General features: G+C 38.5%; 2 protein-coding genes across 2 annotated transcripts; both read left to right on the top strand.

Moving 5' to 3' along the window:
* Positions 1-4,693: 4,693 nt before the first annotated feature.
* On the top strand, positions 4,694-5,576 carry LOC109183402. The gene is made up of 2 exons (XM_019333483.1): positions 4,694-5,167; positions 5,295-5,576. Exons 1-2 carry the CDS (start codon positions 4,694-4,696, stop codon positions 5,574-5,576), a joined length of 756 nt encoding a protein of 251 aa, XP_019189028.1.
* A 13,185-nt stretch (positions 5,577-18,761) lies between these two features.
* On the top strand, positions 18,762-20,419 carry LOC109183368 (dof zinc finger protein DOF4.6-like). Its single transcript, XM_019333448.1, has 2 exons — positions 18,762-19,121; positions 19,447-20,419. The coding sequence occupies exons 1-2, from the start codon at positions 19,095-19,097 to the stop codon at positions 20,146-20,148; spliced, it is 729 nt and encodes a 242-aa protein (XP_019188993.1). The 5' UTR covers positions 18,762-19,094; the 3' UTR covers positions 20,149-20,419.
* Positions 20,420-26,223: the final 5,804 nt, after the last annotated feature.

The raw sequence follows: 26,223 nt of genomic DNA on the forward strand, positions 1-26,223 counted from the left end.
ATCAAAGATCGTGCACACATTAACATACTTACATGCACAAAGCACGTAGGAGGAAAAAATCACAACCATCCATCAAAGCTCGTACACACATTAACATACTTACATGCCCACTAGGCACACTGTCAACAATATCTGGGATTAGCTCATGCACACATTAACATCTTTACATGCACACCGTTTATATTTTAAGGGGGATTTGTATTTGAAAATAATCATATATATATATATATATATATATATATATATATATATATATATATATATATGTTATGGTGCAGTTAGCAGACCCCGGTGCGGTTGTGTGTTAAATCTGAGGCTCTGAGCTATTGATCTTGCTTAAATTAAAGTTCTGGATTACCAAAATTTAAAAAAAAAAAATACAGTGGCAATTTGATAACTTTTGCATCTAAGTCAAATTTAAGGTGCGTGAGTTTTGTGTTTAAGGTGCGTGAGTTTTGTGCTTAATGTTTATGAGTTTCTGCTTAAGGTGTGTGGGTTTTGTGCTTAATGTGAGTAGTTGTTAAAAATTAAAGTGCGTGAGTTTTGTGCTTAATGTGAGTAGTTGTTAAAACTTAAAGTGCGTGAGTTTTGTGCTTAAGGTGCGTGAGTTTTGTGCGTAAGGTGTGAGAGTTTGTGCTTAAGATGCGTGAGTTTTGTGCTTAATGTGAGTAGTTGGTAAAATTTAAAGTGCGTGGGTTTTGTGCTTAAGGTGCATGAGATTTGTGTTTAAGGTGTGTAGGTTTTGTGCATAATTTGCGTGAGTTCGTGCTTAATGTGAGCCATTTTAAAATCTTAGGTGAATGAGTTTTGTGCTTAATGTGCTTTGTTCTGTGCTTAAGGTGCGTAGTTTATGTACTTAAAGTGAGTGATTTGTGTTCTTTAAGATGCTTTGTTTGTGTGCTTAAGATGCATGGTAATTTGTATACTTAAGGTGCATCATTTTAATGTTTAAGGTGCGTCCAATCGTACAACCGCATGAAAAATTATTCCCGCACCTGAACCCTTCCATATATATATATATATATATATATATATATATATATATATATATATATATATATATGGAATGGTTCAGATGCGATTGATGCTTCCCGTTCGGTTGTGCGGTTGGACGCACCTTAAGCATTAACATGGCGCACCTTAAGTACACAAATCACCATGCACCTTAAGTCCACAAACAAAGCACCTTAAGAACACAAATCACTCACCTTAAGTACAAAAATCACGCACATTAAGTACATAACAAAGCACATTGAGCACAAAACTCACACACTTAAGATTTTAAAATGTCTCACATTAAGCACAAACTCACGCACATTAAGTACAAAACTCACGCACATTAAGTACAAACCTCACGCACATTAAGCATTAAACTGACGCACTTTAAGTATTAACTCACAGACTTTAAGTTTCAACAACTACTAATATTAATCACTAACCCCACGCACCTTAAGCACAAACCCCACGCACATTAAGCACAAACTTCACTCACCTTAAAAACAAATCTCACGCACCTTAAGCACAAAAGCCCACACTTTAAGTTTGAACAACTATTCACATTAAGCACAAACCCACGCACATTAAACACAAAACTCACGCACATTACGCACAAGATTCACGCACCTTATAGACAAAACTAACGCACATTAATCACAAAACCACTCACCTTAATTTTGACATAGATGCAAAAATTATAAAATTACAACGCATTTTTTTTTTAATTTTAATAATCTTAGACGTTGATTAAAGCGAGATGAATGACTCAGATTAAACCGCACAACCGCACCTGAAACGCTCATCCGTACGAGAACCGATTTCTATATATATATATATATATATATATATATATATATATATATATGTGATATTGTTCTCCCTCCGCGCACGTTTGCCCGGACGTTTTGATTCCTCACTGCAGCCACTTCAATTCCCTGCCCCACTACTCCCATCATTATCAAGTCATTTCACTATATATGCAAAATTATTAAGTTATATATTTATGTATATATATATATTTGTGGATCCAAATTCAATATTCTTTTATTAATGCTTTATTTATAATTAGGACACTAATCAAATTAGAATAATTTATGCTTCGCAATGAATCTTTATTCCTCACCTCTACGCCAATGGAATTGATGCTGTTAAACAATTGCAATGAAATCCTTTTTCTCTAAAAGATTGAATCCTCAATCTCAAGAACCCACGTCCTAACTCGACAAGACATATGAGTGAATGTAAACACAATAACTCAATGACGCAGTAAATATGGCTAAATACTGGTGCGCCCGCACAAGGGATATTGCAATGAAATTCATTCTTTTGATAGCGGTTAGTTCAACTGATCAATGTTTTTTTTTTTTTTTTTTTTTTTTTTTGTTTATTGTTATCAAATTCGTACCTCTCTAATTAAAAATATTGTGCATGTTTAGAGCAACTCCAATTATAACATTTCTAAACCAATGTTTCAAGAGCGGATTAATTACATTTTTCAAAAATCATGAAAGAGTCAATGTGGTGATGTATACCATTCTCTACTACGTCTCTCATTAATTAAGTGCTACTTTCCCATTCTTGAAGAAGCCTAGTAGAATTTGCGAAATAACCAACGTTACATTTTCATGGCAGAATGTTGGATTCGCTTATCCAAGTCCTCGCCTAACAACTCCAAGTGCACATGACCAAATCTACTTGATACCAATTATTATATCAATTCAAACAGTTACTAATACACCAAGAGCTATAACAATAACAAGACATAACTTTATTTCTTTGAACTTACGTAGCAGCTAGCGTCATATTTTGATAACAAAATTGTGACTTTTGCCCTTCAAATCACTACCTAACAAAATTAATATGAGTTCATATCATATTATGACCTTTACAATATGTTATATTGCTTTTATTTAATAATAAATAAATAACGTTGATTCAACCAATTTGCTTTTATTTAAGCGGTAGGAGTTGAGTTTTTCTTTAACAAATGCTTTATTGAGAATAGAGTTTGAAAAAAAAGAAGATAACAATAAAAAAAGTTTCTTAACATGTTAGCTACATTAATTTTGTGAGAAATTTTATTAATTAAAGGCACATTATATTTTCTAGTATTAATAAAAATAAATAATGACATTCAATATATAAGATTGGATCATCCTTCTAATTTATAATGATAAGGATGGTACAGGTTTAATATAACTTTTTGTTAATTTAATAGGTGAACTATATCAGAAGAAACAGCATGGGTTCCACTCAGTGTCGGATCCTCTGCTCCAGGTTGCTGTTGTCTTGGGCTTTGTGCCACCGTCGAGACATTGGGCGGTTGATATGATCTTCAATTTACTGTGACTTGCTTTGATCCTAGGAAATGTAGTCGCTAAATCTTGTCTTTTCTTCTTTTGTTTTTCGTAATTAGGTTAATCAAATACGAGAAATGAGGCTTAATTTATGGTTACACCGTTGCGATAATGAATTTGTACAACATGTGAACTTACTCTAATTATTCTTTCAAAATGCTGAACCTCAACCCAAGGGCCCCCACATCTCGACCCGATAGAGCATTTGGGAGGATATAAATCATGTTAACTCAACTGAACATGAATCACAGAGGCTAGACCGTGCTCACTGCACACAAGAAACCGACAAATTATATCATGCACCACGGTGCATGATCAATCATGCACCACGCGTCTTTTTTCTTTTTTAAATGAAAAGAAACGGTGTTTGTTTTCCGCCGTTTCGCACTCTTTTGCAAAAAGTAACCCTGTTATTCAGTGTCATTTTGTATACACTGCAGTTTCAGTTCAACACAACTACAGTTTCATTTCGATATAACTATAGTTTCATTCGATATTTATAGACTCAAATATGTGAAAATGTTATTTAATTTTATTTTATATACACTATAGTTTCATTAAAACACAACTACATGATCATTTTGATATAATTACAGCTTCATTGTACAATATACACTCAAATATGTGAAATGTTATTCAGTTTCATTTTATATACACTGCAGTTTCATTTCACTATAACTAAAGTATCATTTTAATATAACTGCAGTGTCGGTTTAGATATACTGTAGTGTCAGTTGGTGTTTAATACACCAAACAAGCGGACTCCGTTAACTATAACGGCGGGCCGTTTCTTTACTTAAAGAAACGACGCCGTTTTTTACCACGGTGCATGTGCACCGCGGTCTATGATATAACGACTGCAAGAAACCCCCTCACTTTGAGAGGTTGCTCCCACACTGCCACTGGTAAGACTCGATCCCTGTTCATTCTTTCAAAATTTCACCTCAATTATTGGATTAATACTTCTTTTAATCATTAATTTTTAATTCGACAAAAATATATAACTTGATATTCATTTTTATAATAAATAGTCTTTCGCTAAAATTTCTGTTTGTTAGCAATATTATTATTATTATTATTATTATTATTATTATTATTATTATTATATCTGTAGTCAACAATGTAATAGGTTAGTATTCTATGGCTATCCTGTTAGATAGGATTACTTTACGTTAATTGTTTAGTCTTTAGTATTGTAATTTCTATCATTCAGTTAATTGAATTCAGATAACTTATCTCATCTGGTATCAGATAAGCCTAGGTCGATTCTCTCTCCAACCACCACCGTCCCCAACCCTTCTCTGCCTCACGCAAACGCCGGCAACCCTCCTCTCTACGCCATGTTCACCAATTCGTCTGAGAGGACTGTGACCGCCGGCCCCGATGCACCACCGGCCAACGTCCAAAGCCCCTTATCCGGTGCGCATCACTACGTATCAATCAAGCTCACGTACCGCAACTTCTTGTTTTGGAGAACCCAGTTGGTGCCGTTCCTTCGTGGGCAAGAACTTCTTGGCTTCATCGATGGTGAGACGCCATGCCCGCCGCCGACCATTGACGCTACCCCGGCTTCCAGCGATTCGAACTCTGCTGCAACCACCGACGCCCCGACGCCGAACCCGGCTTACAAAGCTTGGATAAAACAAGATCAATCCATCTTGTCGCTGCTCATTTCTTCCCTCTCGGATGAAGTGATGCATCTTGCAGTTGGCAAGACCACGTCCAAGGCAGTTTGGGAATCTATCACGGCGGCACTCGGAAGTTCCACTCGTGCCTCAGTGCCTAAGCCTCCTCGGCCAGTTCCATTCTCTGCGGCAAGGGAACGACAGTGCAGCAGAATATCTCGGCCACGCTCAGCTCTTGGTGGAACAACTGGCCCTCGCCGGCAGACCTATCTCACTGGACGAACAAAATCTGTTCGTGTTCCGTGGACTCCGGCAGGAATACCGAGCCATGGCCTCATCCCTCACGGCGGCAGGTATACCCGTCACTATTCCACAGATTTCCGATTACCTTCAAGCGCAGGAGTTTATACACGCCGGGGACTACCCGGCTGGATCTGATGGTGGAATTGTAGCTGCTCCGGCGGCGCTGTATGCCGGTCGCGGAAGACGCGACACTAGTGACGGCGGCCGGAATGGACAGGGTCGCGGACGCGGTGGCCGGGGCGGTCAAGGTCGTGGACGCGGTGGCCGTAAGTGCGTAGCGCTGTCAGATATGTAGGTCGCAAGGACATACCACGGTCTATTGTTACAAAAGGTACGCACCACAACCACCGACGCAGGCAAATATGGTGGTTTATGGTGAAGACACACCGGCACCGCCCTCGGCTATGGGATGGTTTCCGGACACGGGAGCGTCGGCCCATGCCACCCCCGACGCATCCATGATGTCGCAATCAGATGAGTACACCGGTGGTGATGTACTCCGTGTTAGTAATGGCGCAGGTTTGACAATTTCGCACGTTGGTCATGCATGTATCCCATCTGAGTCAAAATCATTACGTTTATCTAATGTGTTATGTGTCCCTGAATTGTCAGTTCCTTTATTGTCTGTTAATCGGTTTACCAGTGACAATAATGTGTTTTTTGAATTTCACAAAAATTGTTTTCTTGTGAAGGATTCAATCACCAGGGCGGTACTTCTTAAAGGTCCCACATCGGGCGGCTTATACATGTAACACCCACTTTTCTTAACCTTGATTATCAAACTAAAACTTTAAAGATAAAAATAAACAACGGAATTAAAAACAACTAGATAACATAAGAGGTGTCACTGCCACAATCACCCTCCACGGTGATTGCACAAGCTAAGGGTAAAAACTAAGAACATTAAAGTCAAACGAACAACCGATAATCTAGGGGAATGAAACCCTAGTGTCCAGCACCAACGAAAGGGATAGTCTACTACAACCATAAGACAAAAAAGAGTTTAGACTACAAGCTATCTAGCTACACTAGTCTAACTCGTGCTCTCAATTCTACGAACTGAGCCCACCTGAAAGGGGTTAAAAAACAACAAATAACAAACAAACCCATTAGCACGAAGCTAAGTATAACGCTACTCAACCCTGTAAAGTAATACAGTATATACTTTTAGAAAACAACAATTCCACATTCTTTGCTCAAACAAGTCTATACACTTAAACATACTTTGGCATTAACTTCTAGATGCTTGCAACATAATACTCGTATAGGCATACTTATCCATTAAACAACTCATCACATTCTCATCTTATGATTAGTCTAAAACTTCTCAAATATTCAAGCATCTCATGCTTTCTCATATAACTCGAAAAAGCATACTTATGCTATCATATACTTATCATGCATTCACTTGCAAGACATATAACTCACAAACAACCTCATACTATCAATCATGCAATCTAGTGCAAGGCGTAACTCATCAATAAACTCATACAACTACTCATGCAATCTAGTGCAAGAGATATATAAGTAATCTCATGTTACTACTCATGCAATCTAGTTCAAGATATATATATGCAATCTCGTGCTACTACTCATGCAATCCAGTGCAAGATATATATAAACAATCTCGTACTATTACTCATGCAATCTAGTGCAAGACATATATGTAAGTAATCGCATGCTACTACTCATGCAATCTAGTGCAAGATATATATAAGCAATCTCATGCTATTACTCATGCAATCTAGTGCAAGATATATATAAGCAATATCGTGCTACTACTCATGCAATCTAGTGCAAGATATATATAAGCAATCTCATGCTATTACTCATGCAATCTAGTGCAAGATATATATAAGCAATCTCGTGCTACTACTCATGCAATCTAGTGCAAGATATATATATATATATATATATATATATATATATATATATATATATATATATACACACACACACACACACACACACACACACACACACACACACACACACACACACACTCTTTAAAAAAGAATAGTTTTATGTGGAGGTTTCTTGTTGTCATAAATGACTTGCTTTGCTTTCTTTTCTTTGAGTCTCAATGACTCATTTTCTTTCTCTTGAGTCTCTTGACTCGCTTTCTCTTTACTCGTGGGCGAGGCCGGGCTTCACCATAATGTGAATGAACCCATTGGGCACGGCGTCTAGCCGGCCAATCTCTCATCCCGTCCACAGAACCAATCTCGTGGTTTCAATACTCATACTCTGTGAAATCAGGTATCGAACTATCAGTGTGCACGCCCCCTGACCAGGATTTCAAGCCTGGCGGACAGTTTCCAACCTCGTAACGTGGGAATACGCCGCGTTACATGATATCGGATCACAATGTCCGTTGCTTTCTCTTTTACTCCGAAGGGACATAGTCCAAACGGGTTCTCCAAAAATACTATTTTCCTCACAATATATATATATATATATATATATATATATATATATATATATATATATATATATATATATATATATCACTCATGCAATTCAAACCATGCAATACTTTTTTTTATGCAAAAAAAAAATGCACATATCTTCTCAACTCATTCTCAAATGACAAAATAAAGACTCTCCAAAAAAAAATATTAGTTTTTAGGAAAATAATACTTTGGCTCACATTGGTCACTTATGCACTTTTAAAACATGATATGCTCAACAATGCCATGTACTATATAATATGCTTCTAACTTCTATTCACTGTGAAACTCAATCAATTCAATAAATCATACTTGAAACTCATGACTTAACGAATCCTCTCGATAAACACTTAGCAAGTAATTAACATGTTTTTGGAACTCAAAATGCTTCATAGAACTCATTTATTGTAATTTAACTTTCAAGTTGGACATGCTGTGCATACTTTCATGCTTAGAAACTTAGCAACAATCTTAATAAGTTATAAAAGACAATTTAGGCATGCTTTTCTAACAAACTCAATAAATAAAGTTCATGCTTCTCTATTCAGTAATCAAAACAAACACTAAGCTGTTGGTACCGTTGGTAGGAAAACAAATAATAATCAAATAAAATTGACTATTATTTTCTGGAAAGAAGGGAAGAAAAGATGAAGAAAAGTGGCTAGTGTTTGGTGTTGGGTTTTTGCAAGAGTCGAGTGAGCACTCTTTCCTTAAAACCTTATTTGCCACCTCTTGAAGATGCTAGGAGCGTTGTGGCCTAGGCTTCCCAAGATAAAACTTGCTATGATTCAGTGTTTGAGCATTCAAACAAAGAATCCGGCGAGCAAGACGTGGTTATGAACACAGTAGGCAAAGAAAGGGAGTAGAAGCAGAATTTTGAGGCTGGAAAACAATGTTTCGTGTACAGTGATAGTGCTGTAGTGTTGTGAAAATCTGCTTCTCACTACCTCTCTTATATAGGGGTGAAGGAGCCAATAGCTTTTAATGAGACACTTTAAGGCACCCCCCACTACACCTTGTAACAGCAACATTTACCATGGGTTTCAATTCAAAAATAAAGATTGGAATTAATTCAAGAATTAATTCCGTAACAGTAAGAATTGAACCCAACGGTCACAGAAAGCAGTACAGGTTCGTGTAGGCCGAAACTTCCAGTTTCGACCATCAGGCCAAAACTGGAAGTTTCGGCCTTGGTGCCTTGTCTCGTCTCGGCCTCCTTTGGCCGAGACCACAGTTTCGGCCCATGCTGAAACTACAAGTTTGGATGGCAGTTTCGGCCAACCTAGTGGCATTGTGTTGGAAAATTGTTCCGGAGTTTGGCATAACTTAGCCCGCAAGGCCAGCCAATTTCCGGATGACATTCGTGCCCGCAGGTGCCGGCGCACACGAGCTCGGGCTTGTATCAAGCCTTTTGCACACGAGCTCGGGCTTGTATCAAGCCTTTTTTCAATCTCTACTAGTTGGAATTTGATTTGCACACCCCCCCCCCCCCCCGCGCGCGAGAGAGCCTCTATGCTATACATCTACAAGCTTCAAAAGAGCTCTGTATATAAGGGGGGAAAATCTTCAATCCAAAGCAATGTGGGACAAAAGCTCACTTTTTTCCCTTCATTTTCCAACTCAAATGGGTCTACTTTGAGAATCAATATCTCATTCACCCATTATCCGTTTTGAGCGTACAATATATCGATCTCTTCGTCTCACTACGAAGAATCCGAATCCACTTTGACCCGACCCAAATCGGAAGTGGACCCCACAGATAATTGTACCACAAAATAGCCACTTAACATGCCACTTTATGCCATTTTAAAGCTATTTTTTCCAACAATCCCCCACATGAATGAAAAATTGATTTTCGGGGTATTTTGAAATCGGAAACAACTGTGTTCAAATGGTCGATCCCTGCATAGGATAGGTAGGGAGTCACTATACCCTTTGAACCTTCCCTCGTGAAGACATGTTTACTCTACTGGCTGTACGGTAGAACGCGATGTCTTTGAACCGACTGCCGTTTGTGTAGACGATGACATATCTCACACAGGAATCTCCCAACCATGCTCTTGCTCTCACGAGTGTGCCCGTTTTGGTCGTGGGTCACCGTTCCTGGTTCTGCGAGAGTTTCTAAAGAATTGTGCCCAACAATTCTCCTTTGAAGCGACCCTCACTTCTCTCTAACATAGGCGATTCTTTCTCGAGTATCCCGCATACTCAAGAATCATTAAAGCATTAACATGCTAGCCTCTTGCGGGAGTCACTGTTTTAACGAGGAGTGGTAGGGAGTCCGAGACCCCCACAGTGACGCGCTCCGTTCCATAATTTAGTTGTCCCATTGAACCTAGGTGCCAGCTAGGTTGGGTATCCACTATAGAACTTTCCAGTCCAAGGGCATTAGACCCATTCCTCGTGTCAACTTCTCCACAACTTCTCTTCCTAACCCTTTGGTCAGCGGATCCGCTATATTGTCTTTTGACTTTACGTAATCAATCGAGACAATTCCAATTGTGAGTAGTTGTCTAATGGTATTATGTCTACGACGCACATGTCTAGACTTACCATTATACATATGACTCTGTACTCTCCCAATTGTGGCTTGACTATCGCAATGCACACATATTGGAGGTACCGGTCTTTCCCAATTAGGAATATCCTCTATAAAATGGCGTAGCCATTCAGCCTCTTCACAACCTTTGTCCAAGGCTATCAGCTCAGATTCCATCGTGGATCTAGCTATCACAGTTTGCTTAGAGGATTTCCACGCAACGGCTGCACCGGCTAGTGTAAACACGTAGCCACTCGTGGACTTAGAGTCCTTAATATCAGATATCCAATTCGCGTCGCTATACCCTTCAAGTACGGCGGGATATCTCCCATAGTGCAGTCCAAGATCACGAGTATACCTCAAGTATCTCATAACCTTTACTATTGCCTTCCAGTGCATGGCACCGGGGTTACTCGTATATCTACTGAGTTTACTAACCGCATAGGCAATATCTGGCCTAGTACAGCTCATAAGATACATCAAACTACCAATAACCTGAGCATATTCCACTTGTGAAATACCTTCTCCGTGGTTCTTGGTTAGATGAATATTTGTATCAAATGGTGTCCTAGCCACTTGACTATCATCCTTGTTAAATTTCTCAAGGATTTTGTCAATATAATGTGATTGGCTCAACACGAGACCATCAGGTCTTCTAATGATTCTAATCCCGAGGATTAAATCAGCCAAACCCATATCCTTCATGTCAAATCTCGTATTTAACATGTTTTTGGTAGACTTGATCATCCGATCATTACTACCAACGATGAGAATATCATCGACATATAAACAAAGGATGACGTAGCCGTCTATCGTTTCCTTAACGTAGACGCATTTGTCACTTTCGTTTATTTTAAACCCGTTAGTTAACATCGCATGGTCAAACTTCTCGTGCCACTGCTTAAGCGCTTATTTTAAACCATAAAGCGATTTAACCAACTTACACACTTTCCTCTCTAGGCCCGGAACCACGAACCCTTCGGGTTGTTCCATATAGATTTCCTCATCTAATTCGCCATTTAGGAAAGCGGTCTTCACATCCATTTGATGAACTTCTAAGTTCCGCAACGCGGCTATGGCAACTATCATCCTAATGGAGTTTATTCTCGTCACGGGAGAATACGTGTCGAAGTAATCGAGGCCCTCGCGTTGCTTGTAACCCTTGATTACAAGCCTAGCCTTATACTTCTCGATGGAACCGTCCGGTTTCATCTTCCTTTTAAAGACCCACTTGGATCCTAAAGGTTTACTACCCGGAGGAAGATCAACCAGTTCCCCAGTGTGATTCTGTAGAATAGAATCCACTTCACTTTTTATAGCCTCTTTCCACATTGGTCCTTCCGTAGAAGTCACAGCTTCTACATACGTTCGAGGCTCGTTCTCTATCAAACAAGATAGAAAATCGGGTTCATTTTCTAATAAACAAGTTAGAGTACCTGAATCGTACTCTAACAAGTAAGTTAGAAAATCAGGACCGAATGTTTTTCCAACTCTAGCCTGCTTACTGCGTCTCGGCTCGAGCTCGGGTTCTCTCTCGGATTCGCCACTATCATTAACCATAGTTTCGTCAAACGTTCGTTTTGACGTACTTGGTCCCTCGTTGGACCTACAAGAAAATATATTTTCAAAGAAATATGCATTCCTTGATTCTATTATCGTGTTCTCGTGTACATCCGGATTATGGGACTCGTGTACTACGAATCGATAAGCACTACTATTATGTGCATAGCCAATAAAGATACAGTCCACCGTCTTAGGACCTATCTTTACTTTCTTAGGTGTTGGCACCAAAACTTTGGCAAGACACCCCCACACTTTCAGGTACTGGTAGGAAGGTTTCCTACCGTTCCAAAGCTCATAAGGAGTCTTATCGAGCTTCTTTTGGGGTACCTTATTCAAAAGGTAGTTACTTGTCAAAATCACCTCACCCCAAGCATCTTGAGGTAGGCCCGAACTTATAAGCATCGCATTCATCATATCTTTCAATGTACGATTCTTTCGTTCGGCAACACCAGTGAGTAAGGTGCAGTACGCTCGTGTATTATACCAACACTTGCACAGAAGTCACCAATAGGTGCTTCGTACTCACCACCTCTATCGCTTCTAACCTTCTTAATTCTCCGATTAAGTTGGTTTTCCACTTCATTCTTATAAAGAACGAATTTATCAACGGCTTTGTCTTTGCTCTTAAGCAAATATACATAGCAGTATCGTGTGCTATCGTCGATAAATGTGATAAAATACTTATTACCACCTCTCGTTTGTATCGATCTAAAATCGCACAAATCACTATGGATTAATTCAAGTGGTTCAGTTTCCCTTTCAACCGATTTGAAAGGTACTTTAGTTAGTTTTGCCTCAACACAAATTTCACACTTGTTATTTGTGTCAATTTGGAAGTTAGGAATATGGTCCATGTTAATTAATCTACGCATAGAATTAAAATTAACATGACCTAGTCTACCATGCCATAAATTGGAAGACTCAAGCAAGTAAACAGAATTAACTTTGCTTTTATTGATAACAGGAATTACACTGAGCTTAAACAACCCATCAGTTACATATCCTTTACCAACAAACATTCATAACTTGGACAAAACTACTTTGTCTGACTCGAACACCATGCGAAAGCCATGCTTGTTCAATAGAGAGCCAGACACAAGATTCTTCCTCAGCTCAGGAACATACAGCACGTTGTTCAACGTCAGTTCCTTCCCGGAAGTCATCTTCAGAACCACCTTGCCCATGCCTTCCACAGCAGACTGAGCAGAGTTTCCCATCCACACCTTTTCACCCTCAACGGTCTCAAAGGTGTTGAACATCTCTCGGTTGCAACACAAGTGCCTGGTTGCACCGGTATCGATGAACCACTCACGAGGGTTTGAGCCCACGAGGTTCACCTCGGTCACCATAGCCGAAAGGCTAATCTCGACCTCCTTCTGATTGCTATCTCCAACAACATTGGCTTCAGAACTCTTGTTCTTCTTCCTTGGAGCCTTGCATTCAGATGCTCTGTGGCCATGCTTGCCACAATTGTAGCATTCACCCGGAAACTTGTTCTTGGTAACGCCACCTTTCGGACCTAGCTTTCGCTTATCCTTCTTGTTCCTCTTGGAGCTCTTACCGTGCTCCACAACATTGGCCTTAGCGCCAACAACGACAGGAGCCTTCCTATCATTCGTCCTGTTCCCTTCCTCAATCCTGAGTCGCTGGATCAGGTCCTCCAGATTCATCTCCTTTCGCTTATGCTTAAGGTAGTTCTTGAAGTCCTTCCACCCTGGAGGCAACAAATGGATCACAGATCCCACTTGGAAGGCTTCACTTAGCACCATGCCCTCGTCACGAATCTCATAAAAGATTAATTGCAAATCTTCTACCTGACTTAGCACGGTCTTTGAATCAACCATTTTGAAGTCGAGGAATCGGCCAACTACAAATTTCTTTGAGCCGGCATCCTCACTTCGGTATTTATGATCCAAAGCTTCCCACAACGCTTTTGATGTGCTTATCTTTCGATATACATCATATAGCGTGTCGCACAATCCATTTAGGATGTAGTTTCGGCAAAGGAAGTCCGAATCCTTCCAATACCCAACTGCCATCACGGATTGTGCATCTTGTTCCTTCAACTCGGGAACACTCTCGGACAAGAACCTTGCCAAGCCGAGAGTTGCTAGGTAGAACAACATCTTCTGTTGCCACCTCTTGAAGTTCGAACCAACACCGGTGAACTCCTCCGGCTTTTCAGCCGAACCACTCGGTACCGAAGGTACCCGAGACATGGGAATATATCCCTCAGTGCTCCCACCATCTTGTGAACCAACGTTCACTGCTGTAGCTTGTGAATTAGCAACATTGTTGCCATTCCCTCCATTGTTATCCGCAACAACGTTATTGTTGCCGTTTCTTCCATTGTTGTCCGCAACAACATTATCCTCCCCATCAATTGGCAGTACAGGATGCTCCATTTTTTCTTCAAGGAAATTCGGAGAAGACCACCAACGGGAAAACAAAAATAAGGTTTTAAGACTGTTGGTACCGTTGGTAGGAAAACAAATAATAATCAAATAAAATTGACTATTATTTTCTGGAAAGAAGGGAAGAAAAGATGAAGAAAAGTGGCTAGTGTTTGGTGTTGGGTTTTTGCAAGAGTCGAGTGAGCACTCTTTCCTTAAAACCTTATTTGCCACCTCTTGAAGATGCTAGGAGCGTTGTGGCCTAGGCTTCCCAGGATAAAACTTGCTATGATTCAGTGTTTGAGCATTCAAACAAAGAATCCGGCGAGCAAGACGTGGTTATGAACACAGTAGGCAAAGAAAGGGAGTAGAAGCAGAATTTTGAGGCTGGAAAACAATGTTTCGTGTACAGTGATAGTGCTGTAGTGTTGTGAAAATCTGCTTCTCACTACCTCTCTTATATAGGGGTGAAGGAGCCAATAGCTTTTACTGAGGCACTTTAAGGCACCCCCCACTACACCTTGTAACAGCAACATTTACCATGGGTTTCAATTCAAAAATAAAGATTGGAATTAATTCCGTAATTGAACCCAACGGTCACAGAAAGCAGTCCAGTTTCGGCCCATGCCCGAAACTGCTCCAGTTTCGGCCAACCTAGTGGCATTGTGTTGGGAAATTGTTCCGGAGTTTGGCATAACTTAGCCCGCAAGGCCAGCCAGCCAGTTTCCGGACGACATTCGTGCCCGTAGGTGCCGGCGCACACGAGCTCGGGCTTGTATCAAGCCTTTTTTCAATCTCTGCTAGTTGGAATTTGATTTGCACCCCCCCCCCCCCGCGCGAGAGAGCCTCTATGCTATACAATTCTACAAGCTTCAAAAGAGCACTTGTATATAAGGGGGGAAAATCTTCAATCCAAAACAATGTGGGACAAAAGCTCACTTTTTCCCTTCATTTTCCAACTCAAATGGGTCTACTTTGAGAATCAATATCTCATTCACCCATTATCCGTTTTGAGCGTACAATATATCGATCTCTTCGTCTCACTACGAAGAATCCGAATCCACTTTGACCCGACCCAAATCGGAAGTGGACCCCACTGATAATTGTATTACAAAATAGCCACTTAACATGCCATTTTATGCCATTTTTAAGCTATTTTTTTCAACATAAGCTACACAAACAGATACACATAGCCTAATAATTCTCCTTCTCATATACTGAACATACTTCTACAACAAATAATTTTACAAATTCTAGCATAACAGGCTCAAATCTTCTCCAAACTCAACGAAACCAAAGCCAAAACGTGCGTCAAGACGGCCCCGAGGTATCGAGCCACAAGGGCCCGTGACACCTTGTCCAAAAAGACACGTAGCTGAGCCACAAGGGCCCGACCACTGCACAAGGAAAACTCAACGAAGCTAGGGCGAGGCTAGGCTAGACCCGCCGCCTCCAACCTCCCTAGACACGGCTCTAGGCGACGGCCCTGTCCTAGGGCCGGTCTTCTAGGGAGCTAGCCAACGGTCTCCTTGTTGAGCCGTTGGCTAGAGCCGTTAATCATACTTGTGCACACAGTCTGTGCACCAGATGATTTCATTTCATCTGCAACAACAACTCAAGCAATTCTAACCCATCCAAACCATCAACAACACATCATATATCAACAATAGATCATGTAATAACTCAAACACTTCAAATATCTAGCATTTCTACTCATTTCTACTAATCAAAAGACTTCACAGAGTCTTGAAAATAGCTTGGGAGTTCATGAGTTATACCTTTGTAGCTTTCTTTTCTTCTAGATTGGATTCCACCTTCTTCCTTAGCTAGCTAAAACCTCCTTCACTCCCTAAACATCTCAAACAAACCACACAAGCCAAGCCTAACAAAACTCAGAGATTGAAAGCTAGGATGGAAACCTTAAGGAAAAGAGGTGATGGGATGAGATGAGATGAAAAACTTACTGTGTTGTTCTTCTTCTACTTGGCAGACAAGAATTTGGGAAGACAAAGAAGAGATCAGGAGAAGACAATGTAGCTAAAGAGATATTTTATAGGGTCTAAAACCCTAAGATAAATGCCAATGATTGGTTGAGGGCAAAGTGAGAATTTTGCTTGCTGCTATAAAGATCAGACAAAACCTTGAAAGCTTGTGGTCCACCTTGAATCATGGACTAAAGTCTAGAATTGTTATTTAAAATAGTTTGGAGTTGAAAATGATTTTTTCCCAAAATGATTTCTAGATAAACACTTGGTTTAAGCTTCTCAGAATTCTCCCGGTTTCACTCAGATAGGTTTCTCAGTTTAAAATTTGGCACGCAATGTACTCGAAATTTTAGGATATTGGAATTTAAATCCAGTCTTGGTGTCGAAACTAATTTAAAGTGGCTCAGAATAATTTATTCAACACCGATTACATCGCAAAAATTTTCATGGAGTGAAAATTGGCTATTTCGGATTTTTTTTAAATTGGATTTATAAAATAAATTTTGGATTGTCACATTCTATCCTCTTAAAAGAAGTTTCGTCCCGAAACTTAAGACAAACAAAATTTTGTCTTGGTGATGCCATCAAATCATTTTTACTTCCCGAAACTTAGGACAAACAAAATGTTGTCTTGATGATGCCATCACCAATAACGCCTCCACTGAGCCCGAAACTTAGGACAAACAAAATGTTGTCTTGGTGATGCCATCACCAATAACGCCTCCACTGAGGCTCGAACTCACAACCTTCTAAATAAAAGTCCAATCCAAATACCATTAGACCACCTAGTCTTGGTATCAAATCATTAATTAATCCTCTTTTTTTTTTTGGAAAACTAATTAATCCTCTTTAATCTTATATTAATCTAATAAAACCACCTAAACCTTGACAATGAAATTCCATCCGCTCATTTGATATTGTTTCAATTGGCTTGGGCAAAGCTACTTCAAATTTGTATAGAAAATAATTTACAATAGAGTCAATTAATTTATCCGCGACAACGACGTTGTTAGATGGGCAAAAAATTTGCAAAATGCATATGTTTTGCATTATTATTAAATAATATAAAATGGATTTTTTTATTATTAATTAATAGTAATATTTCACATTAATATTTGATAAATTTTTAATTTATCAAACACTAGTTAAATTATATTATAAATATGTGCTGGGTGATGTCATAGAGAGACGAGTCGATTATCTTATTATTGAAATGTGGCGCTAACTACTACACAAGTATAAGAAAATAAAATTGTACATTCGCTACTAGCTATATCTTTTGACGTATCGATAAGTGTTTGATCTTGACAATTGGTATCAAACCATGTTTGTTGGGTGACAGCTTAAAGCATGACGCTAACTAATATACCAGTACTTCTTTACTACTAATTATAACTTTTGATCAGATATAACAGTAAGGTAGTTTTCATCTTGAAAATATTAGATGGAAAAGAAGTAGTACAAATACAATTTTGAGTGACTATAGATTTTCTTGAAAGGAGCTAGAAGTGAAACAAAAATATCTTGAAGTTTGCAGAATATAAACAAATTTGTAAGAAAATGAAAAAAATAATTCCATTTTTATATATGCTCTAAAGTCAGTAGTGAAGTTTTGATTGTCATCCAATTGGCGAGCAATGGAAACCCACTTGTGGATAGTACCTGTCACATGCCTTGTCTTTTTGTTGTCCACTCTATACTCCCTAAATCTTCCAAACATATGCTTTCCAGTTTCCACGGTTTAGGTTGAATAAGTATGGAGTAAGATTGTCACAAGTGCAATACGTAATATATAGTTTTTAGTTCATTCAAATATAATACGTTTTACGGGTGTGGCCCTCATATGTGTTTTTAGTTTTTATTTCAAATATAAAAAGTTTAAATTGATAATTAAATTAAATTATATATATATATATATATATATATATATATATATATAAATATAATTACATTAATGTAAAAATAGAGTTTAAAATACAAACATGTGGACATTTTTGGATCGTTAGATTTTGGGTATCTAAGGTTGTGATTAGTTTTAATGATTTTGTGTGATGCCTGTCGGTGTGTACTGTCGTTCATGGACGTGTGCACGCCGGCTCAAATTTTGTAGATTCACACATGAATACTACATTGGATGTATGCATTGTCGTCCACGGATGTGTGCACACCCGCTTTTAGGCGTGTGCACGATATATGGCCACATGTTTGTATTTTAAGGGTGTTTGTATGAAAATATATATATATATATATATATATATATATATATATATATATATATATATATATATATACAACTGATCTGAATGATAAAAAATACAAAATTCCCTTCTCAAAATAAAGAATTAATTTTTTTTCCCCAAATTTTCCCATCCCCAACTGAGTATGCATGATCATCCCAATATCGTACACTGACGGATAAAGTGTATAGTGATACAAACCGTATTGTAGTCATCATTATTAAATATGAGCAAGGGAAAAAGCTCAACAAATTAAAGCTCTTGCTAGAATCCAAAAGAGAAAAAGTAGGAAAAAGAATAAAAAAAGAATTGGAGGAAAGAAGTGAGAAGAAACAGAAAGGGAGACCCCCTCCCCCACCACCAAATGAAATCTTTTTTTCTTTTTTTTCCAATTACATAACTAGCTAGCTAGCAGCTGCTATATGGAACAGCCAAACACCATCTGAAATACTGAGTTCTGGGCTGCCTTTCATCAGCTGCTTTAATTTCTTTCTTGAATTGGTTGAAAGCTAAGTGGGATACATAGTTTTTGTTCTCCTCTATTCCTCCTATTATTTACCAAGCTAGCTTCAACACTCTTTGCTTTTTTCAGATCGTTAGCTTTTTTTCTTTTCTTTTTCTCCACTTTTGTCACTCTTTTGTTCAGATGGATACTGCTCATCAGTGGCCACAGGTAAACATACAAAACCAACAATTTTTTTTATATTTTCTTTTTCTTTTTCATATATGATGAACATCTATATCTTTCTAGGGTTTGGAGATAGAGAGAGATACCATCTTTTGCTTTGGGTCTTGAAATTTCCCTTCTTTTAAAAAAAAATTTCCCCTTTCCACAATCCAATAAAGTTTCCCATATAAATCACTTTAAATTTTGTTTTTCTTCTTTTGTTGTTGTTTGTTTGCTTGCTGTTTGATATCTTTCTGAATCTGTATCTTTTGGGTACTAATTATTTTTTATGCTTTTTTTTTTTTTTTTTGTTAAAAAATTATGATTTTAGGGTATTGGGGTTGTGGAGAATGTTGTGGAAACAACAAGAGGAGAGAAGAAACCCAGGCCAGAAAAGGAAAAAGCATTGAACTGTCCTCGCTGCAATTCCACAAACACCAAATTCTGTTACTACAACAATTACAGTCTTTCTCAGCCCAGGTACTTTTGTAAGACTTGTCGAAGGTACTGGACTGAAGGGGGTTCCATGAGGAATGTTCCCGTGGGGGGTGGTTCACGGAAGAACCGAAGATCTTCTTCTTCTTTTTCTTCTTCTTCTTCTTCCTTATCTTCTTCCTCCTCGGCTTCCAAGAAGCTTCCAGATCATTCCGCTCCATCGCCGTGCTTTCTTCTAAACCCTAATAATGCCGGGCAGGACCTCAATTTGGCCTACCCACCACCCAATTCTGGAATCTTGCATCATCTCAACCCGTTTCACATTCCTATACCCGGTTCTGACCCGTCCACGGCGGTGTTCTCTTCTGGGTTGCTGTTCCCGTTGCATGATGTGAAACCCGCCGCCCTAGACGGGTTTGGGAATAATGGGTTTGGGAATCATCAAGTGGAGGAGAGTGGGGCGGCTCGAGTCTTTTTCCCCAATCTTGAGGATTTGAAATCCGGGTTTGACCAGTATAGAGCCCAAGGAGAAAGTAACGGGTATTGGAATGGAACCCACGGTGGCAGCGCCGCCGGAGGCGGCGGCGGCGGATGGTAAAACCAAGCACTGTATGCATGTCTGGATAACAAAAAAACAAAAAGAAAAGGTGGTTTTTGTTTGGTGTTCTCTATATATATGTGTAGCTTAGGTTGTTGTTATGATTTGGTTTGATATGAACTGCTAACAGGTTTAGGATTATCTGTGCATGTTTTCTTTTCATACATACATTGATCTTAAACCTCTTGTAATTTGTTTGTTATATATATGTAGTGTGTATCTCTTATGTTGTCATTGACATAAGTTGTGGATGGGATGATTTCATTTTCAATTGGTTGGAATTATATACATATGATGTGATAGGATAAATGTAGTGTAATTGTTAATGATGATGAATTGAACTAATTAACACAGTACAGTCATCACACACAAGATGTATATGCATATTTGAAGTGAAGTGTGCTAACAGACAGACTCAAAGAATGTGATATATATATATATATATATATATATATATAGGCTCAAGTTTCCTGTGGACATTGCTTCCCATGCGGTCACTCACCATTAGGTACGTATAAACACTGTTGCAAAAATCGCGCCTAGGCGCTAGGCGCCCGCCTAGGCGTTCTAGGCGCCCTAGGCGGTCCCCAGGCGCCCTCTAGGCGCCTAGCGATTTTTTCAACATTGCGTATAAATGTACCACAAAGTGTTTGAAAATGCACGTAATGTATTTTTTTTTTTGGTGTGGTGCATTGTGCATTTCATTGTTGTGCATTTCTGAACATTGTGTGGCGCATTTTTGCAAATCTAATAGTGAATTCCCACCCGAAGCATGGTCTGCATTAAATATACAGTGCTTCGGGTGCGAATTCACTATTTGATTTGCAAAAATACGCCACACAATGTTCGGAAACACCAAATCTAATAGTGAATTTGTTAAGCAATTATCTATGCACTGTAAAGCATTTTCAAATGCATAATGCACTACTTGATTCGCACTACCTGATTCTCATTATATTGATTGTGCATTCTGATGCATTTGAAAATGCTTGACAATACACTTTAGAAATATTTGGCTTGATTCTCATTGATTTTCAACTCTAATTCATTTAAAAATGCTTGATAGTGCATATCAAATATTAACAATCAGGTAGTGCCGGTGTATTTTGGAAATACATTACTATGCATTTATACTTCCTACATGGTGTATGTTCGCACCTGAAGCCTTGTCTGCACTATAATTCATCTCTCTCTCTTTATATATATATATATATATATATATATATATATATATATTATGAAAAGAAATCACATCTACAAACATTTAATTTAGGTATGTGTTTAAGGCATGATTCTCATTTGATGAGAATATCATATTTTTTTTAGTAGTCAGTTTAAAACAGTGGGGCGGGTGTTATTTCAGCATTATTGTATGTCTCATTACACTCTTGATGAGTTGCACTTTGGCATTATCAACATTTCATTCATTTTTAGTAATAAATTGTGTTGCAAATAAAAGGGTATGTAATTGGGTGGATGTGTATGGTTGATAAAGGTTAATGGGTAATAATGACACAAAAGTTTAAGTGTATATTTAATGCATAAGTCATAAGGCAGCATTTTGTCAAAATATTTTTTCAAAATTGTGCACATCATTAAAGCACTTAATTAGAATAATGCAAGCATGCAATGGAACAGCATGGGATGTTAATTTTAGTATTGAAACTTAGTTTTTGCAATTGGTTGGGTTGGAAATCATCAACTACTAGTCTGCAACAAACATTCTTCTTGAGATTCGTGCAGTAATAATCCTCCACCATATGTAGTGGACCATTTGAGAGAATTATTTATTGGCTTAGAAAAAGTGGAAGACCTTGAATTAATAACGCATTTATTTCATCCTCCAACATTACATTCTTTCTTGCATGCCTATGCGGCTATGCCTATACATACTATGCATTTTATTTGCATGCTTTCTATAATTTTGACTCTATGCTAGTATGATTTTTGACCAAGTATTAATGTTATTTTCTCCTATTAAAATCATTTTATAACAATTATGTTTTCATGTCACATTATGAGGCATACAAAAGAAAAACGTACTATTTATATTCATTAATTATTTATGAATTGGTTGATATTATCACACTTTAATATTACGTATTGATTAAATACATAAAAATTAAATCCACCCACATAATAGTGCTACGTTAGAGAGTGATTATTATGTATAGTTCTAACTTGTAAAGGAGTGTCGCATTATATAATTCATTTATATTGCATTTTTTTTTTGAAACACTCATGATTTTTTACGAGGATCACTCATTGAGAATGGTAAGAGATGTGTCATCACATTACATAGTAGTTGGCTGCTTTATCTCATATAATTATTTCATAATATTCGCAATTCGATGTAGTATTGCTCATTCTTAGAGAAAGTATATAATATCGATCTATCAATACTGATGCTAGGTATAACCCAAAAAGCTTTAACCAAGTAAAATGAGAGGATTCTCTCTCTAACTTCTCTCATGACTAGCCTTCGTCCTTGTTCCTAGTAATTAACAAGCCTTTTTTTTTTTTTTTTTTTTGTTTTTTTCGTATCTTGTTCCTAGTAACAAGCCTCTTTTTTCCTTCATCATCCTTTACCCTGTTCCTCAACCTTTTTCATTCTCCTCCCACGATGGCTTACCAACAATGTGAATCATCTAACCCACAAGCACCACCAAACCCACACATCCAAACTCTTGAAACTGTCTGTGCCGCACTTGATATCAATGACAATTAATGAACAGGGGGGGTCTTGTTCTCGGTGACAAAAGCGAGAACGAACATGATGATTATCATTTCTACCTGTTTGGACGGCTCATTACTGACAAAACAACCAAGTTTGCTTTCATGAGAGACACCCTGACTGATGTTTGGCGCCCGGGCAAAGGAATGGCAGTGCAGGAGCTTGCAACAAACACTTATTTATTCCAGTTCTTCCACGAGATAGACATGCAACGCATCCTTTACGAAAAGATGAGAGCTAATAGAGTTGTGTATTGAATAGAATGATACAATGTACAAATTACAAGTATATATAAGAAGGAAGTCTTAGAGACTGGGATATGGAATCATAATCAAACTCAAATACATAGAGTCCTAATACTCCCCCTCAAGCACCAGGTATACTGGTGACTTGTAGCTTGTCCCTAACAAATGAGAACCGAGGACCAGGTAAACCTTTGTAAAGATATCTGCCAACTGATCCTTGGTTGAAATAAAGTTAACCTGTATATCACCATTCGCAACTCTGTCTCTAACAAAATGGTAGTCAATTTCTATATGCTTGGTTATAGCATGAAAGATAGGGTTTGCACACATATATGTAGCTCCAAGATTATCACACCAAAGCTTGGGAGCGGGCACATCGGTTATGTCAATTTCTCGTAGGAGTGAGAGAGTCCAGATTACCTCGGCACAGACATCTGCTAAAGCTTTATACTTGGCTTTAGTAGATGATCTAGCAACAGTCCGTTGCTTCTTGCATACCCACGATATAAGATTAGAACCAAGAAAAACTGCATACCCACTGGTTGATTTATGATCTTCAAGACAGCTAGCCCAATCAGAAGCTGAGAAAGCATGTAATTCTCTGGATACTGATCTCCGAGTTCGCAAACCAGAAGTGATAGTTCCCTTTACATACCTTAGAACATGCTTCAATTGTTCCCAATGCGAGACTGTATACGCATGCATGTGCTGATCAACACAGCTGATTTACTGCAAAAGACAAGTCTGGGCGGGTAACTGTAAGATATTGTAAAGCACCTGCCAGACATCTATAGTGTGTGGCATCGTCATATAAATCAGCATTAGAGATAGTAGGTTTAGAACCAGACATAGGAGTGGCTAGAGGTTTATAGTCTGTCATGCTAGCACGTTTTAAGATATCTGTCATGTATCTTTGCTGAGAGAGCAAAATTCCATCCTTACAGTTGATTGTTTCAATCCCTAGGAAGAAACCAGGTTCACCAAGATCCCTAATCTTGAATGTAGATGATAGAGCAGTTATAAGGGAGCTGATAAGACCTTGATCATTGCCCATTACGAGAATGTCATCAACATAAATAAGAACATAAATGAAACCTGAACCCTATGAGTATTAAAACAAAGATACATCTATTTTTGAAGCTTTAAAACCTGCTGCCATCAAGAAGGTGTGTAAGCGATTAAACTAAGCTCTGGGGACTTGTTTTAATCCATATAGGGAATCTTTCAATAGACAAACATGATTGAGAAATTGTTTATCAATGTATCCTGGTGGTTGCTTCATATAGACAGTCTCAAATAAAGACCCATTCAAGAAAGCATTATGCCCATCAAGCTGTTTAATAACCCAACCAGATGATATAGCCAAAGATAGAAGTAATCTGATAGTAGTTGGTTTGACCACTGGGCTGAATGTGTCAAAAAAATCCTGACCGGGTACCTAATTAAATCCTTTTGCTACCAACCTTGCTTTGTAACGATCATTGTCCCATCAACTTTCCTTTTGGTGCGAAAAGCCCATTTACACCCAATAATATTCATATTAGACTGAGATGGGACAAGACACTAGGTTTCATTATGAAGGAGCGCATTAAATTCATCATCCATAGCCTTGCGCCATTCATCATGTTTAACAGTCTATGTATAACAAGTAGGTTCAGTAGGGCAAACCTGGGCTGATAGAGCCAAGAAAGGACCATCAGCGTGACTACGAGTGGCCATGGAGTGAGTCCGAACCGTGGGGAGCGACGACTGACCTCTCGGCTGGCCACGGCGTCGCTGAGCAACAGCAGGTTCGGTGTCTACCGAGGGCCCATCCTGGGCCGGTTCTGGCCGGCTGGACTCACTGCTGGCCGAAACCGGTTCAGGCGAGACCGGTTGAGCCAAGACGGATGATGATGCTGGAACAAGTATAGACTCAGCCCATGGTTGAGCCGTGTGAACTGGTGGTGCCTGCAAAATTATCTTGCCAAAAGAAAAACATTCTCATCAAATCAAACATGCCTGCATATATATATATATATATATATATATATATATATATATATATATATATATATATATATATATATATATATATACCCTTGTTAGTCTGAAGGTCCATGCACCTATACCCCTAAATGACTCAGGGTAGCCTAGGAAGACACATGGAGAAGACTTGTAAGACATCTAATGACGATTGTAGGGACGCAAATAAGGATAGCACAGACAACCAAAGACATGAAGAAAAGAATATGATGGAGGGGATTTATGCAATAGAAGGTGAGGAATGAATTTATTTGTCACAGCGGATGGAATTTTATTAATTGAATAAACCACAGTCTCAAAAGCATAATCTCAAAACTTATAAGGAAAGGAGGCACGACTTAAGAGAGCTAGACCAGTTTCAAAAATGTGTCTATGCTTTCTTTCGACACGACCATTCTGTTCATGAGTATATGCACAAGATTGTCTATGAAGAATGCCTAACTGAGCCAAGGTGGAGTGTAACTTTTTATATTCAGCTCCTAGATTAGACTGAATGGATTTAATTTTGCGATTGAATGAACATTCAACCATAGCCCGAAACTTATCAAAGATAACATAAAGATTAGACTTTTTTTGACATAGGGATATACATACCAAGTGTAACGAGAGTAGTCATCAACAAAGATAACGAAATAACGATATCCATTAGTAGAAAGAATGGGAGCAGGTCCCCAAATGTCTGTGTAAATTAAATCAAGGACACACGAACTAGAGGACTCAACACGCGGTAAGGAAAATTGCGTAGATTTCCCTAACTGACATGCATTACATAGACTGGAAGAACAACGAATATTACTACTAGACCCACTAACCGAACAAGACGAAAAAATTTGACTGAGAACTCATTGATGAGGATGACCAAGACTGTGATACCCCATATTTTTGAACACTGTATTTCCTAATCCTTGTTTCCAAATTTTATTTTATTTCCTGTGTTCCAAGTCTGACCTAATATCTTTCTAAACCTATATTATTATTTGAGCTTAATAGTGCCCTAATCCTAATATATATTTCCATAATTATATATCTGTACGTATATGATACACACCTTAAAACCCATATGATGTAATT

This window comes from Ipomoea nil, unplaced genomic scaffold, assembly GCF_001879475.1.
Source record: "Ipomoea nil cultivar Tokyo-kokei standard unplaced genomic scaffold, Asagao_1.1 scaffold1125, whole genome shotgun sequence".
NCBI classification, from domain to species: Eukaryota; Viridiplantae; Streptophyta; class Magnoliopsida; order Solanales; family Convolvulaceae; genus Ipomoea; species Ipomoea nil.

Excerpts from the sequence above, each read along its gene's own strand:
- LOC109183368 (XM_019333448.1), top strand. The coding sequence starts at position 19,095 with ATGGATACTGCTCATCAGTGGCCACAG. Across the intron at positions 19,122-19,446 it reads CTGCTCATCAGTGGCCACAG|GGTATTGGGGTTGTGGAGAA; the intron begins GTAAACATACAA and ends TTATGATTTTAG.
- LOC109183402 (XM_019333483.1), top strand. The coding sequence starts at position 4,694 with ATGTTCACCAATTCGTCTGAGAGGACTGTGACCGCCGGCCCCGATGCA. Across the intron at positions 5,168-5,294 it reads GGCCAGTTCCATTCTCTGCG|GAATACCGAGCCATGGCCTC; the intron begins GCAAGGGAACGA and ends GGACTCCGGCAG.